The 16,084-nt window shown below is 38.5% G+C and overlaps 1 protein-coding gene across 1 annotated transcript; it reads left to right on the plus strand.

Annotated features, from left to right (window-relative positions):
• Positions 1 to 54: 54 nt before the first annotated feature.
• c13h15orf61 (chromosome 13 C15orf61 homolog) lies at positions 55 to 1,081 on the plus strand. Its single transcript, XM_046865097.1, has 2 exons — positions 55 to 499; positions 623 to 1,081. The coding sequence occupies exons 1-2, from the start codon at positions 157 to 159 to the stop codon at positions 748 to 750; spliced, it is 471 nt and encodes a 156-aa protein (XP_046721053.1). The 5' UTR covers positions 55 to 156; the 3' UTR covers positions 751 to 1,081.
• Positions 1,082 to 16,084: the final 15,003 nt, after the last annotated feature.

Raw genomic sequence — 16,084 nt, forward strand, 5'->3', positions numbered from 1 at the left:
AACCCAATGCGTATCAGCAGTTTATCTGTGTCTATCTATAGATGAATTGATGAAGTGGTATACCTGAGCAATCAGAGATTGTTGTTAGATCACTGAAAATTGTGCATTTGCAGAAAGTGTGCATGCATAATACATGGATATGAACCAGCAGAAGCAATGACAAGAATCCTGCGAATGATCCATAGTGGGTTTTTGAGGATTGTGCTCTTCCCAAGTACATATCGGAATAACCGTTGTCGTCCAGCTGCCTCTGAGGTTTTGACATGTCACCTTTCTCAGCGCAAACTTCCACCCTGGACATCCTTCTGTGTCCGCTACAGTGCTGTAATAAATGACCAGTTCGGCTTGTCCAACTTTAACTGGCAGGTCCAAGGTGCCAACTATCACATCCTCAGAACTGGAGCTTTTCCCTTTATCAAGTATCACTGCACCAAAGCGCCTCCTCAAAACCTTGAGTTTGAAAACAAATTCTTTGGCATACTGAAAGTCATCAACTTGGGTTAGTTCAAACTTTCTGTAAACATGAAGTGACCTGATTTACCATCGAATACCAAAAACGTTGTTGAGAATGAAAGAATGTTGAGGATTCCTGAGTTTCTCATCCTCTACCTTCTTGTTTCAGGTATTCCCTGTCTGGCTTATGGCCTTGGCTCATGGATGGTGGCTGGTATAACAGAAACTGTGCACACTTCAGCTGGCAGAATCACTATTTATTTTGCATACAAAGAGGTAGAAGGTGCCAAATACTGATACTGGATGGATTATCACCTCATCCTGTCCTTACTTTAAAAAGATGCACGAAGATTAAAATGGAATCAGTGTATTTTTGTAATACTGGAACTCTGATAACAGTACAGATGGCATAAAACTGCTTTGTATCAACATTTAAAATACCTGTGATGAAGAATTGTATAATTACGGTAAAGGTTTTCTTTACACATTTCTAGAGGACTACTTATTTTTGGTGTAGAGCAGAGGTGTCCAAATATTTATTTGCAAATATATTTACAGTATAGTGAATGCAGTGAAAATTATTGTACAATAGAGTTCAGTGCCTAATAAACTGTTTAGTGACTTCTAATAATAGACTGTTTTTTTCTTTTTCGAAAGATTTTCCAAATGGCAATTTTTTTCTCTTCTCATATATTGCTTCTTTGCATCTCAGGCCCTATTTCGGGCTTCTCTGGTTTAGCGGAAACTGCATAAATGAGCTAGTGTGCACTGTATGTATAGAGCGTTAGATTACAGGTGCTGCAGTCTGCTTGCTCCTCACTTTTGTGTTCTCCCCTGCTACTGTGGAATTTTAAATAACTTCAGTTCATTTATTTCAAGTCAAATTAGTGCTCACTCTCTTCTCGGCATATTGACAATAGGAAGCAAGAGGGGTTGTTGAGAGGACAGGCTTGATAAAATGGTTTTTAATTACCATAGAGTGAGTGTGGCCTTCATGCAGGCTCCCCTCCTCTTTCCCTCCCTCAGTCACGCTTGGGCCCTTTGATTTCTGATAATGTGCTCTGCTGACTTGATGCCGCTCCAGTTCTTTACTGCAGAATTTAAGCCGCCACATTCCCTCTGAGATTGAGTTTGACAAACTGATATATTGATTCTTTCCGCCCCTCAAAGAATTCTGCCGAGCCCATTTATCAGAGGCCTTGATTTCTTGCTCTTGCTGTCCTTCTTTTAGTAACAATTAGGCTCAAGTAATAATTTCATGTATTACTTACAATTCAATGGACCCTGTCACCTTTATGCTTAGGGTAATTGTAAGGGCAAGACTTCTTAAGGACCACTGCTAAATTGTGATGGTCCTTTTTTATCTCTACTGTCTTAATGCCATCTGTACCAAGATTATGACAGTCTCAATCTTCAAACTTGCATGCAGAATGCAGAGGCCCAGATGAAGAGTTAAAATGAGATATATGTAAGGCACAGCCAGAGGAGCACTACCTGGCTTCAGGGTTCGGCAAAGATACATCAAAATGTAAACTACTTAATTTTTGTATTTTAAAAATACTAAAAAAATACTTTTACCAGGGACAATGAAATTACTTCGCAAACCTTCTAATAACTGGCCTTTTTTTATCTGTTCATTACCATTACACTGTTTAGTATGATTAAGTAAACAATATTTGATAGCAACAACTTTTGGCCGAGACATGCAATAAATCTGACATATGCAACCAGGTAACAGATCAAATATTCACATAGATATCAGTGTGATTAGTTTAAAAGTAAACAACAGTTTAATGTTTACCAGTTTGTGATTGACCAGTTTGATGAATGATTGTGAAAGGGATACTTTGCATCAGCAACACTGACTCAATGACAAACAAGTCATTAATTACAAAACAACTGATGGCACCAGTATTCATAGCAACTAGTTTCTAATTAATTAATAATTTGATTGTTAATCATAAATAGAATAATATATTATCAGGCAGTCATTCATGCAATGGTATGCAAAATCACAATCCCGAAACAGCTGGATCAATTTAGTATTTGCTAATCAAATATTTATTTATCAATCAATGGACATCTATTTGAAAGCTGGCAGCCTGCACGTTTCTTACTTTCACCACCTTCTATATAGAAATGTTTTTTTTTTTCTGAACTTAACAAGTCTGAACAAACTACTGAGCGGGCACCAATCAGAGGCCACATTTTATGATCTCATCATGTACGTTTATTTTACAGTATTTTAAAAAGTACAAAAATACCAAACACTAAAGTATTTTGATACAAAATATAGACATTTTCATCAACCCTATCAAATTCAAATTACAGAATTACTTTAACTAATCAGCTAATTACCAGCCCTCTCTGATTTGAAGTGAGCTGGAGAAACACTTAAATGTACAGAAAAAGACTACTTCAGGACTAGGTCTAAAGAACTGCTACAATGTCAAGAATAATAAACTTACTACTGTATATAGAGCTCAACTCTTTACCCTTCCGATGCAGCAAAAAAAGAAATCCATGCTACTCACAATCTCTTTTGATAATTTTTATTTTCCATAATTCTACTATTGCACTGTTGTAGTCCTCTCCAAAAGTATTAGAACAGCAAGGTCAGTTCTTTTATTTCTGACCCAACTCTCTTTAGTTTATAGCAAAAACAAAAGCAGCTGGTCTGAATGTTTTACATTCAGAGGAGACTATATATTTGCATTACTTTTACATGTCAACTCCAGTCGTCCGCACTTCTGTAATTTATTTTGCATTATTTTGCACTATTATCATGACTTAGCTCTGCTGTTATACATATTAACACCTCCTTCACAAACAGAATCAAGATTCATTAGCTTGTTATTGTTTGGCAATACAGTATGGATGTAAAATTACATAAGCTAAATTAACAACATATCAGGTCTCCTAATCACCGATTAGTAGTAAGGACTTTATGATATGAAGTATTCGAAAAACAATTGTGGAGGTCCAACCTCTGACAGCATCTCCTGACCCAATCTCACCTAAAACTCCACAACTACACTGCTTTACACGTATACGACAGGAAGAGCTGTATGATATTATTACCAAAGCCAAATCAATAACATGTCTGTTACATCCCATTCGAACTAAACTACTGAAATAAGTGTTCTATACAGCTGGTGAGCCTCTTCTGAATATTATTAACTCCTCACTATCTTTAGGTCACATCCCTAAACCCCTCATTAAGAAACCTAATTTGGATCCAAACACGCTATCAAATTACAGACCAATTTCAAATCTCCCATTTATGTCTAAGATTTTAGAAAAGATTCTGTCTGCCTAGTTATGTTCCTACTTACAAGAGAACAACATCTTTGAAAAGTTTCAGTCAGGTTTTAGGCCCCATCATAGCACAGAAACTGCTCTAGTTAAAATCACTAATTACCTGTTTTTAGCTTTAGACCAAGGCTCTCTCAATCTCTCTGATAGTTTTGCTAGATTTTAGTTCTGCGTTTGACACTATAGATCATGATCTTCTCCTAGATCGCTTACAAAATTACATCGGCATTCAGGGACAGACATTAAGCTGGTTTAGATCCTACCCTTTACCATTTTGTAGATTTAAATGGAGAGCTATCCAGGTTAATGCAAGTAAATTATGGGGTGCCACGGGGTTCAGTTCTAGGACCCCTGCTTTTCACAATATACATGCATAAAATTGGAAAATATTATTAGAAGGCATGGGATTAGCTTCCACTGTTATGCTGATGATACCCAACTATATATCTCATCGAAACCAGATTATACAGCTCAATTGGCTCGGACAACTGAATGTGTCAAAGAATTAAAGGATTAGATGACTCATAACTTTCTATTATTAAATTCTGATAAGACGGAGATTTTGCTTATCGGCCCAAAAACCAGTACACAGAAGCTCTAGCATTTCAACGTGCATTTAGAAGGATGTTCTGTAACTACTAGTTCAATAGTAAAATACCTGGGAGTTATTTTAGACAGCAACTTGTCTTAAAAATCATATCAACCATATTACAAAAACAGCCTGCTTCCACCTTAGAAATATTGTTAAGCTAAAAAACATGTTGTCTATATCTGATGCAGAGAAGCTCGTCCATGTGTTCATGACCTTCAGACTGGACTATTGTAATGCATTACTAGGTGGATGTCCTGCATCATTAATAAACAAGCTACAGTTAAGTTTTGAATCAACTACAAACTACTGCTACTTACTTACAAAACACTAAATGGTTTGGCTCCCATGTATCTATTCAGTCTTCCAATACGCTACAATACGTCATGCTCCTTGAGATCTCAAAACTCTAGTTGTTCCTAAAATAGCAAAGTCCACTAAAGGTGGTAGAGCATTCTCACATTTAGCTCCTAAACTTTGGAATAGTCTTCCTGACAGTGTTTGGGACTTAGACACACTCTCTCAGTTCAAGTGCAGAATAAAGATGTATCTTTTTAGCAAGGCCTACACATAACACACATCACATATCATAAACTTGTGCTCCATTACATCTGATCAAATGCACATTATCAACTTGTGCTTGTTAATATTATGAACAGCAGCTACCCATCCCATGGCATCCTGAGGTTGCACCAGCCCCAGTCATGTCCCACCTTATGAAGATTGTGGACCTTTAAAGGAGTAGATGCCGACCACACAAACATCCTGAACCATCTAGAGACGTATCAGCACCATTGGATCCCACTTCATGTGGAGTTTGGACACTGGACCTCTTTGAGAGTTTAAAGGCTCTGGCCTGGAGAAGCTGGTGTTGTATCTGTGATGATCGCAAATGTTGAGCTATTTTATGATTTGCTCAGTAGCTCCTGGTTCCATAATCTCAAATGACTGTATAAGACTGTAGGAAGGACATTACTCATAATCTTACATTCCAGTGCTCATGTTAGTTCTCACTTTCCAGTGTTCTGTATTGTTTAAAGATTTATAATCACACTCTTTATATCACCCAGATGAGGATGGGTTCCTCTTTTGAGTCTGGTTCCTCTAAAGGTTTCTTCCTCATAACATCTAAGGGAGTTTTTCCTTGCCACAGTTGCCATCGCTGCTCATTAGGGATAATTACACATTGTTCACCTCAACTGTTCAATTCTGTAAAGCTGCTTTGAGAAAATGTCTGTTGTGAAAAGCGCTATAGAAATAAACTTGACTTGAATGTTGTAACATGACTATTTCCCTTTAATAGAAATCAATTACCTAAACCTTCTCCAGCATGACAACGCCACTTTGCATGAACAAGTTCCATGAAGACATGGTTTTGCTAGTCTATGTGGAAGAACTTGAGTGGCCTGCACAAAGCCCTGACCTCAACCCCATTGAATTTTGGATGAACTGGAATGCAGACTGCAGCCCAGGTCAAACATCAGTGCCTGAAATCTCCTTCCCAAAAGAGTGTTTTTATAAATGCAGATTTCCATAAGATTTTAGCTGTAACGTGTATATTGAGCAGTTCTAAAATGTCAAAATGTAGTAGAGGTTGGATTATTACTCAGATACAGTTCAGCTCAGTAGGACTGTTGAAGCAGGTAAATCAGCTAAATGTGCTTTACTCAGAACTAGAGTTGAGCTCATACACTAAAACAGCATGTTCCTGTCATGCTTAATGAGAATAAAATACTTTAATGGAAATCATTTAGGCTCCCAGTGCTATCTGTTCAGCCTTTTTTATATGTCAGCTGCTATCAGACCCAGCATCTCTGCATGGAGAAAGCTCAGGCTACTGTGTCTTAATTCCTCATTGACCCTTTGATCCCAGGCCTTGGCACTGATACTGCAGCTTTGTGGCAGGATGAGTTGCAGCTCAGGGCAGAAACAGGCCAGGCTTTTCTTTTTTCTCTCAGGGCTTTGAAAAGGTGATTTGAGCCACGTGTAATCTAAGCCAGGATGGCTGTGTACCTGTGTTTCAGCCAGGGGCCTGGAGGCTTGAGCCAAGCTGCTGGAGGCTGCCATAACCCAAGCAGGTGCTTACTGTTACACCTCACCTCGGTCAGCACTCTAGGATAACAGAGCAGCAAATTGGCTGCTTTAAATTAATGGGGAAAAAAATTAGCAGTGCCACATTGAAGGATCAATGCCTTGTTTAAAGGACAACGCAATCCAGACTTGTGTCTGTAATTGAAGGACCAAATTACCCCATCTAAATAAAAAGTACCAATCAACAAAGGATTAAACATTTGTATTAGCAAGTTCAATTACATGATAATGAAAGAGGGCAAGGTGAAATCTTTAAATACAAATACTATTTACATCTTAGGTAACTACAGTAATTTAAACCTACAGTAATTTAAATGCTGTGCTGGTTTTTAAGAGGGATAAGAAACCCATTGGCCCTTGAGACACATTGCAGCATTCTGTCGGCACAGGACGTCAGGTTTATGACAATCTATTATTTAGCAGGGGGAAAAAAAAATCTAATTTATTTCATTATGACATAAAGATATATGGATTTGGCAGAAACAATTACTGAATGACTAACCCCTGCAGGGAGCTGTTTGGAGGTTATCGCTGAGCTTCGAGTCCATTCGCAGACCTCTTGTGTCTCACAGGGTGCTCTAGCAGCAGGGGGACATCAACTGGATTGTGATCTATGACGTATGCTTGCTGCGTAAAGTCTTTTCCTTAATATCCGTTTAAAAAAAACAGGATTCAATCATCAATCAATAAGCTCTAAGAAGAGTTCTCAAATATAGGAAAGCAGCAAGACAACGTAAGCAATTATATGTGGCTGAATCACATTCATAAGTATCTTTACCAGAATGTCACACATTTGACAGCATATTAATTGCAATTTTTATACCGTGAATCAAATGTCATTTTACTTCTGGTTATTTTTCAACACGGGGAAGGACAGCACTGATATTCTATATTTCTATATTGGCATACTGTAATTGAGACCATTCTGTAACTATATGCTTTTATGTATGTAAAAATGGTGTGTTTCAGAGCCTTTACAAACAATTGCCATTCTCTCTGAAGTTAATAGTTTTTTTTATATAATGGTCTTTGTAGTTACATTAAAAACTTCGGACAAGGTTTTTTGATGTATTTTATGTACATACATGAACAGTAGTAATCTTTCATTTCAATTAGGCTCACAATATAAAAATTCATCCAACAGTTTGTAAAATCTCTAATAAAGTGCATTTTGAATTTCTCCTTATATCATCTTGCAAAAAGAAAAGATGAAAAAAAAAACAGCACTGGAAAATAGATTTACTGAGACTGTTAGCAGCTTTAGTGATTTCAATGGATTATAATTGCTGACCTCACACCATTGAGGCTGGAATTACTTGATTTTTTTTCAGCTTGCTATTGGTTGCTGGAAGTGGTTCTTGTGGAGAGGGGAAAAGCCATTAAATATCTATTATAGCAGATCTTTTCACCCAGGGGGAAAGCCTTCTCATTACTAAGCAGATTGCTAGGGATGACAAGTGGCTCTATATTTCTTTCTTTTTTTCTCTCTCTGTATTTCCTCTTTTGTACCTTTTTGTTGAAAAATCACCAGTTCATAGTTAGACACATGAGTGCTAGGCTGAGGTAGCAGGGCTGGGTTACTGCCCTGGTCCTTCGTTTGTGTCTGTCTTTTGCTTGTCTGTGCTATTTGAATATAGAGTCGCTATGCTGAGACATGCATCAACTTTTTTTTTTTTTACAAGTCATTTTGGACTTGCTTTCAGCTGTTGTGTCTCTTAGGGGTTTATCAATATTTGGAGTTTGTCCCCTACACATTCACAGATGCTTTTCTGCAATGCAAATCTCTCGTAATAATTTAGAAAATTCGCTTTAACGCGTTGTTTTAGGGTTCCTGTGCTAGTTGATTATGACTCTGTTTTTTCTCTTCTCCCTTGGTGCTCATCTCATGTTCCCTTCATCCATATTTACTGCTTACAGTGTTGACATTAAGAGTAATGGTTTCTAATGGTCTCTCTGTGAGTTATTGTGAGAGTTAAATGAACTATCCTTTTTTGTTATATATTATGCAGTATTTAAAGTTTCGGGTCATTAAAAGGCAGACGCCACCCTCTGCCTCCCCCTCTAGGTTGCCTTTTACCCCCTGCCAGCTTGTACTGATGCTCCTGTCGCCACGGGCTGCGTTTAATCTGTTTTTCATAAAGCATAATAAGAATATTTTGGAATAATTATTTATTTTAGAATACTTTGTGCGTTCCATTGAATTTCGCATTGCCTTTCTGACTCTGTATGCTGTATGTCTATTAACAGTTTTTATAGCTATTACGTACCACTGACCTGCAGTTCAGGCTATATATATATATATATATATATATATCTCAGTCACTGGCATACATATGTAGTCATTAAGCTAGTTCCATGTGTACTGATGGAACTCTGTAGCCCCTGTAACTCAATTCAGTTAATTTAATATAATTTAAAAGATTTATGACAAGACTCACTAAAATGTGTGTCAACGTAGTCCATTGGGGTCGACAGAGTTCAAGCAGCTGATGTTTGTAAGGTCATGCTCTCTTTTGCCGGGGTCAACAGCATCTGACAAAGGTTACAAATCAAGATACTGGCTTTACGTTCGTTCCCCATTGTAATGGCTTTGTGTGTATTTCTGTTCATTCACACACCACCTGCGCAATGTGGAGCTCAGAATGCACTTAGTGGTGAAACACTTATCCACTTTAAATACTCTGTATTAGAACACCAGCAGTCAGGTGAGATCTTCAGAAAACTAAAAGTGGAATAAATCATTTCCATGCCTCCACGGTGATACCTATTTTTCGCTCCTTAAACGCGAACATTAGATCTCCAATCTTTCTGCAAATGAGCCCCGGCTTGCCGTAATGGCTTTCTGCTCCTCAAGGGAAGACGGCCGTGCGTGCCTGCTCCAAAAGCTGCTGATTGAAGGGGAAAATGCAATACAGGTGTAAAGCTGGCTTGATGGGGGTCTTATGCAAGGGTTATGAATTTTAACCATTCTCATCTATACACTGCTATGTACATACATGGCATAATAGAGGAGGAATGTGCTGTCTGGACTGTTTGCAAGCCCACAGAGACCACAAGGTTTCTGCTGGGCTGTCGTTAATTCCAGATGAAAGGATTGCTGTTATGCCAAATTAATAGGAATTAAGGAGGTTTAAGTTGGTTAAGCAAGCACTTGATTAAGCACAAGTATGGGCGAGGGGGTCTATACGAGCAGCGCGGTTGATGTAGGTTATGACACTGAAGGTCAATAGTACTTGCTGAGAGCAGTTTTTGTAAGCATTGGTAGCATTTTGCACTATGATTGGTTGCCATGGATGAGGTTTTTAAACAGTTTTGTTATAATGAAAACTTTGCTTGTTGTGTGCTAATTGTAGTCTCCCATGACTATTTCTAATGGACATTTTCGATAGGAGGCCATGAGCAAGTATCATGTCCTGCAAATGTCCTGTGACCTATCAATTCTTTGTGTGTGTGAATGTGCCCTTGGTCAGGTCCAGTAAGTGCACAAGGCCAGACTAATTGAGGAGAAGACTCTATCTGTGGCTGCTAATGATGATGAGCGTGGAGTTGCGCAGGCTTGTCCCCTCAGGCTGAGCGATGGTGTTTGGGAAACAGCCCTGCTTAGTTATTGGCCAACAAAGGGGGAATTCACTTAATACAACCTGCGCAGATTAGTGGGTAATTGTTGCCATAATCAATAAGGCAACAGTGCGTAAAATGAAAGGTGTGATTGTGTGGAGGAGGGGAAGTCCTAGGAAGTCTGGAATAGGTTTGCTGAATCTTTTCAGAACCTTAGGTCCATGTGTATCACTGCCATACAGTTCACAATATTCTAAACACTTATGAGGATGTTAATGGTCCATGCGTCTGTCCATAGCTGTGTGTACGCAAGCCTGTGATTGTAAGGGCTGTCATGTCAAGGGGTCCTTGTGCCTGATCTGTGTGTGCGTATGTGTGTATATGTGTCTATCCATTGTAGCTCGGCCTGCTTGGATGAGCCTCATTGTTCCTGTGCGGCCTAGTGACAACGCTGGCGGGCAGAGAGTGATGAATCCTGGGCAGGGTGACAGTGATAAATAGCCCTTTTAATAACAGCTGCCCCACTTGGCCAGCCACTCACAGCCTGTGTCCTCTGTGTATTTATTCCTATGTTTATTTATGCATCCATTGCAAGAACGAAATCACAACCGTAGGGCTCCAATATGTCTTTTTTTTTGCGGTGGGGGAGGTCTTGTGATTTCACAGTTTTGAATTTTTAAGGAGACTCTATCCTTTAACCCAAACAAATCATCCATCTCTGCCTGTGGTTCATCTCACCCTGCGCTCTGCATTGAGGACTTTTTCACTTCTGTATTTCCAGTTTGTTCTGCATCAAGCACATTTATAAAGAATCTTTCTCTGGTCTTAGTCACTGTGCAGGTATATTTGTGGCTGTGCATCAATATTATACAGTATATTCCATAACCATGATTCTCAAAGTGGGGTTCAATGACCCATAAAGACCTGTGAAGTGCATCTAAAGGTTCTGTGATTTTGTGTGAGAGGTTCAAATCACAACCTACCTTTAGTAAATGTGTTATGCTTATAAATAACATTGAAATAATGCTGATTTGGTGTAAATGACACTATTAATATGTTGTATGCTTAAAAATTTCAGACATTACCAAAACTCTCTGATTCTAATACATAGGCAAATATTATTTTTGTATGTATTTAAATACAGAGCACAGTATATGGATTATAGCCATATTGTACTGAGTCTCTGGATTTCTTTTTTTCAGAGAGAAAGACTCTGTTGAGAATCTTCGCTCAGTAAAACTGCTTTTGAGGATGTTTTGAAGCTGGCATGTGCCCACTGCATATGTATTTCTGGCTTGTGACTTTCTTGCTGCTTTTGAGGAGATATAGTTCTATAAACCATGACAAACTACTATTGCAACTAGGTATATTTATTTTGTGGCATATATTTTGTGTCCTATAGTAATATTTTTAGTGCTAATTGCTATTTGTTTGTTATATAACATTTGACTTTCACTTCTCTTTTGCTTATTTTGAATAAAATAAAAATACAGATAATGTTCTATGCTGCTTTTTGAACTCGAGAAGGCAGAAGACAATTATGTTCCATTAATGATCACAGGGTTAAGTGAACAATCCAGTATAGTACAATTAGGAGCAATAGATCATTCTGTACTTCAGCTTGCCTGGTTAGGTAAGTAATCATTCTGATATCGTCCATATAAAGGATGAACACCAAAGCCACTATGCTCCTGACCAGGATAGGGAGATAACTGAAGAAAAATGAAATAGTTTCTTAGTTTTTTATGAAAAGCTTTTAATGATACATACAGTATAGAAAAACAGCTGAATGATGAACTTGAAACATAATATATTCAGAGTTTTTATTTTAAAGCTGTTAAATAAACTTGATTGTATTGCCCTATTATTATTTATTGTTGTTCGTGTTATAGTTACTGCTTGATGTCCTGCCCTGAATTATAAACTATGAGGACCGCATAAACGTGGCAATTTCCTCCTACAATTTAATGTTTAGAAAAATGTTAATGTCGGCACTAGTAAGTGATCGGGCTAATTGAGTAATTAAAAACAGATGTCGAAACACAAGCCCAAGCACACGCTTTGCCCTGCAGAAACTCAGCACTGTGATGGTTTCCGACACCCCTGTAGTGCAGGGATATCCCAGAGGTACCTGTATAATAGTTACAGTTTCACCCCTGTGATTATTCGGTTGGAGTCTTTGATATTGAACCGAAAATGGTCTTTTGTGTTATTTGTGCAGTGGACGAAATGGGCTGGAAAGGGGCCACGATTGTAATGGCAAATAGTAGCACATAATGGCCATATCCAGTGGACCACAGCTCTGTCTGTGGCCAAGAGTTAGACGTTTCATGCACATACACAAGCACTACTCATATCTCTTCTAGAGCATATGAGAGATGAGTTTATGTATTCTACTGTACTGCATTGTTAAGAAGACGCGGTGTGTGTCGCCGGTGTGAATGCAGCATCCTGTGACATCACAGGCCGAGGCTGGCAAAGATCCCTGTAACTGTCTGACAGCTTGTGTGATTGGAGTGTGGCTGGCAGGCATTGCAAAGTGCAGATCAATAAGCAGCAAATTTCCCATTAAAGAAAGATTACCTGGACCTTGCTCTCAAATAGCCAGTGGCTGCGGCATGGATAGACAGAGCAGGGGAACGTTTTGCGCACTCGAGTTTTCCGATGTTACGTCCTGTACATAGCTTTAGGTCAGTACAGCACACAATCAATCTCCCATACTGCGGGCCGCATAATAAAGAACATGGCACGTGATATGAGACCTACAAAAATTCTCAAACAGCTGTGATATTTTAGATGACTGCACATGTATTCATGCATCCCATTGTGTACAAGTGTATGTACGACTTCCACGGATCACCTAAATATAATCACTGCACAGTGCTGAGGTCCCAACTGACAAGCATCCCAAAATCCTTTGATTGTTCATCATCATGCATTCTTTAATCAAACACAACTCTACAGGCCACTGAGCAGGAGTTGAGAAACTGCTGTCAATTGGTTGAGGTCTGTAAGGGACGATTAAGAGAGAAAGACCGCTGGGAGGTGCAAAGGGGGGTGGAGAAAAAAAAAGACACAACAGGCAAAAATCAACACAGTAGCTGCAGGACAATCAATCAAATCTGTCAGCCTTTTTCCAGCCTGTGTAATTTATTGGAATTGTACTTAGGAAATGGGTACACCCTGTAACGTGTAGCTAAGATCACTCTCTCTAACACCTCGCAGCACTTAATATGGAAGCCAATCTTGGACCTGCATCCTGTGATCTGTGACTCTGCTCTTTGTTGTTGCTGCTGTGTTTTGCTGTGAAATATTTCGACCTTGTTTGGCTTGTAGCAGTGTTTTGTACTACTTTTGAAACACTATGTTGAAGCATTGGGTGTTTTTATGTCTGAAGTAGTCTTGAGGCTCTAAGGTCATCAGGGTCAAATATAGAACGGTTTACAAAAAAAGTGTTCCAAAAGAAAATACCGGGATGATTTTCAAATTAGCAAGGATCTATGCATTAGCAGCATCCTTTAGCGGTCTAAAATGTCATTGTGTGCATGTGTGTCCTCAAGTTTAAATACAAGTCAGAGACACATATAAAACTGTGGACCACTCACACGTACACTCACACTCACCCAGTCTCACACACACATGCTGAAGCTCCAGCAGACCTCTAAATCACGTTTTCTAATTCCCTGAGCCACATCTCAATCATTTTCCCTGCTAATTTGAGAGTCACCCTCATTTCTTTTTAAACGATTCATTTTCAGCACATTTGTACAGTAAATGGCCCCAATGTGTTCTACAATTTAGTCAATTACTGTTCCAGCCACCCAGGCTCCAGGGAGCCTGAACACACATGGCCTAGAGCTACCATCTCAATAATTGTTTCAGGAAAGTTGGGAATGGATCGCTAACGTTGTGTTCTACTTATTGAAATGTCAATTGGAGCCAGGACTTCACACATCCCATTCTTCTGTTATACACTTTCGTGTTCCATTAGAAATGTATGGAATTCTTTGCCTCACCAGATGTTACTGGATGTGATAGAAGATGTTTTCTGTGTGTGTGTGTGTGTGTGTGTGTGTGTGTGTGTGTGTGTGTGTGTGTGTGTACTTCGGAGCAGCATTGCATTCATTTTATGAGGAAAAGGCCGTTGGTGCTAACAAGGAGTTTAGTGGAGTAAAATGAACATTCAAACAGATTCTGTAGAATTATATAATAATAACAAATTGAACTGGGGTAGAAATGCATATTGTGCTAAACTATCGAATTTTACCTCAGAAATACCTCTCTGTTTAACAATGCTATATAATATTTTTCAATTTTAGCTTTTTCTCTGCTGTTTCTTCCTACAGTGTCTCTCTAGTTCAGGCCAAGACAATGGAAAAACTAATATATATTATATACATTTATAATTCCTTTGTACCAGTGGGCCCTCATGTTCCCTAAATGTAATTCTACAGGAGGGTTGTACAACTGCAGAACTTCTCCCGAGGTCCTCTTTAATTACAAAATAATTAAATCAGAATCAATTAAAAAATTAGATCCCCTTAAATGAGGTCTTAATGGATGTTAATGAGGGGGAGAATGTGTAACTGGACCAAACAATATGACCCAGACACCCCAATTAACTAGCTCATTTTTTCCCATCTATCGTCTGCTTGGCCTATCTCCACTGAAGTGAAATTTGGTTGTTACACAGCAGGTCGAAAATCGCAGCTCTTTGCTAAAAATTACCCGCACAGCATTCGAAGATTAAGGCTCAACTGGCTACATTACGTTTAAGATACAAGAATAAATGTCACTGCTACTATATATAGCTCTAGTCTCAAGCATAAATGCAAATGTTGCATACTAATAGCCTGTGAAACAATCATTGGAATGAGTGTACTCTTATGTTTGGAATACAAACTCTTTTTGTTAGCATTCACCCTGTTAATCCCGGCCTATTATTCATGCAGCTTTATTAGTTGGCTCAGGATGATGTGGCATTAGGCAGTCAGTCTATCAGTATGTATTAAGCTGTCTCAGGGACATGATGGAGAAGGAGAGGAGAGACCTGGTCAGCCTCGGCGTTAAGACAAGCCCAGGCCTATTAACTCCAATTGACTGTGACACACATGTGGCCTTCTAAATGACTGGTTCCTTATTGATTTCTCTCTCGTGCTCTCTTCACTTCCCCTCCGAAGCTGCCAAGAGAAGGGTTCTTTATCCAGACTGATTGGGGATGTGTATTGCTCCAGCATATGACACTTTAAGCCGGAATATGCTCTTTTTTTTTCTTTTTAACCAAACACACAGCATAGAATTGTGTTGTCATCACTTGAAATACTCTGGTGTGGAGAATAAATGGAACGGTTAAGGAGTGCAGTCTCTATTCCTAGCAGCACTCTGTTGCCAAAATGAAGTCTGACAGCAGATATCGACTTCATATCACCCCCAGTCACTCTGAGACAGAAAGATTGTGCTCTGCTAAAATCAGCTATCGATAGACAGCCAGACAACTTCCCACTCTCATGCAAACTAACAAGATTTATTGATATACATTACAAGCTAAAGGTATGGACAAGCAAATAGCCATTTAATTTATGTCTTGTATGTGTGATTTTTTTCCACTTATGTCATTTAAATCATAGACTGCTTGTGGGATTTAAAGAGTAAGAGTTTCATTGTATGGTTTAGCAGACTGTTTCTTGAACATATAAGAATAAGCTCTTAAATCTTGAATACCTTTAACTTATAGTATATATCAACAAATAGTAGATTTTTTTTTAAGGTGTTCATGTTTATTTGTTTCATCTGGATTGAGCAGAAAAAACGTTTGTTTTGCAGTAATATATTTTAACGCACAGTATAATCTAGAAAGATTACCTTCACAATAAACAATGTTTAATTTATTTACACATTTTGGGTAAGTAAATTCATCAGGAGTGCCTGAATATGACCAGTTTTACTCAAATTTAATGAAATCTGCTTTACCTTGTTAGAAATTAATTTAGTCCTTGTGTCTGTTGTCTTGTAAAAATATCTTTATTTTGAATAGTTAGCGCTGGTTCCAAAGCATTGAAATGTTTGTAGATGATGTGA

Source organism: Silurus meridionalis, chromosome 13 (assembly GCF_014805685.1).
Source record: "Silurus meridionalis isolate SWU-2019-XX chromosome 13, ASM1480568v1, whole genome shotgun sequence".
Taxonomy (NCBI): Eukaryota; Metazoa; Chordata; class Actinopteri; order Siluriformes; family Siluridae; genus Silurus; species Silurus meridionalis.

What these genes read in the sequence shown, in the direction of transcription:
- c13h15orf61 (XM_046865097.1), top strand. Translation starts at nt 157, where the DNA reads ATGACAAGAATCCTGCGAATGATCCATAGTGGGTTTTTGAGGATTGTG. An exon ending in ACTGAAAGTCATCAACTTGG is followed by an intron (nt 500 to 622) that starts GTTAGTTCAAAC and finishes TTCTTGTTTCAG; the next exon opens with GTATTCCCTGTCTGGCTTAT.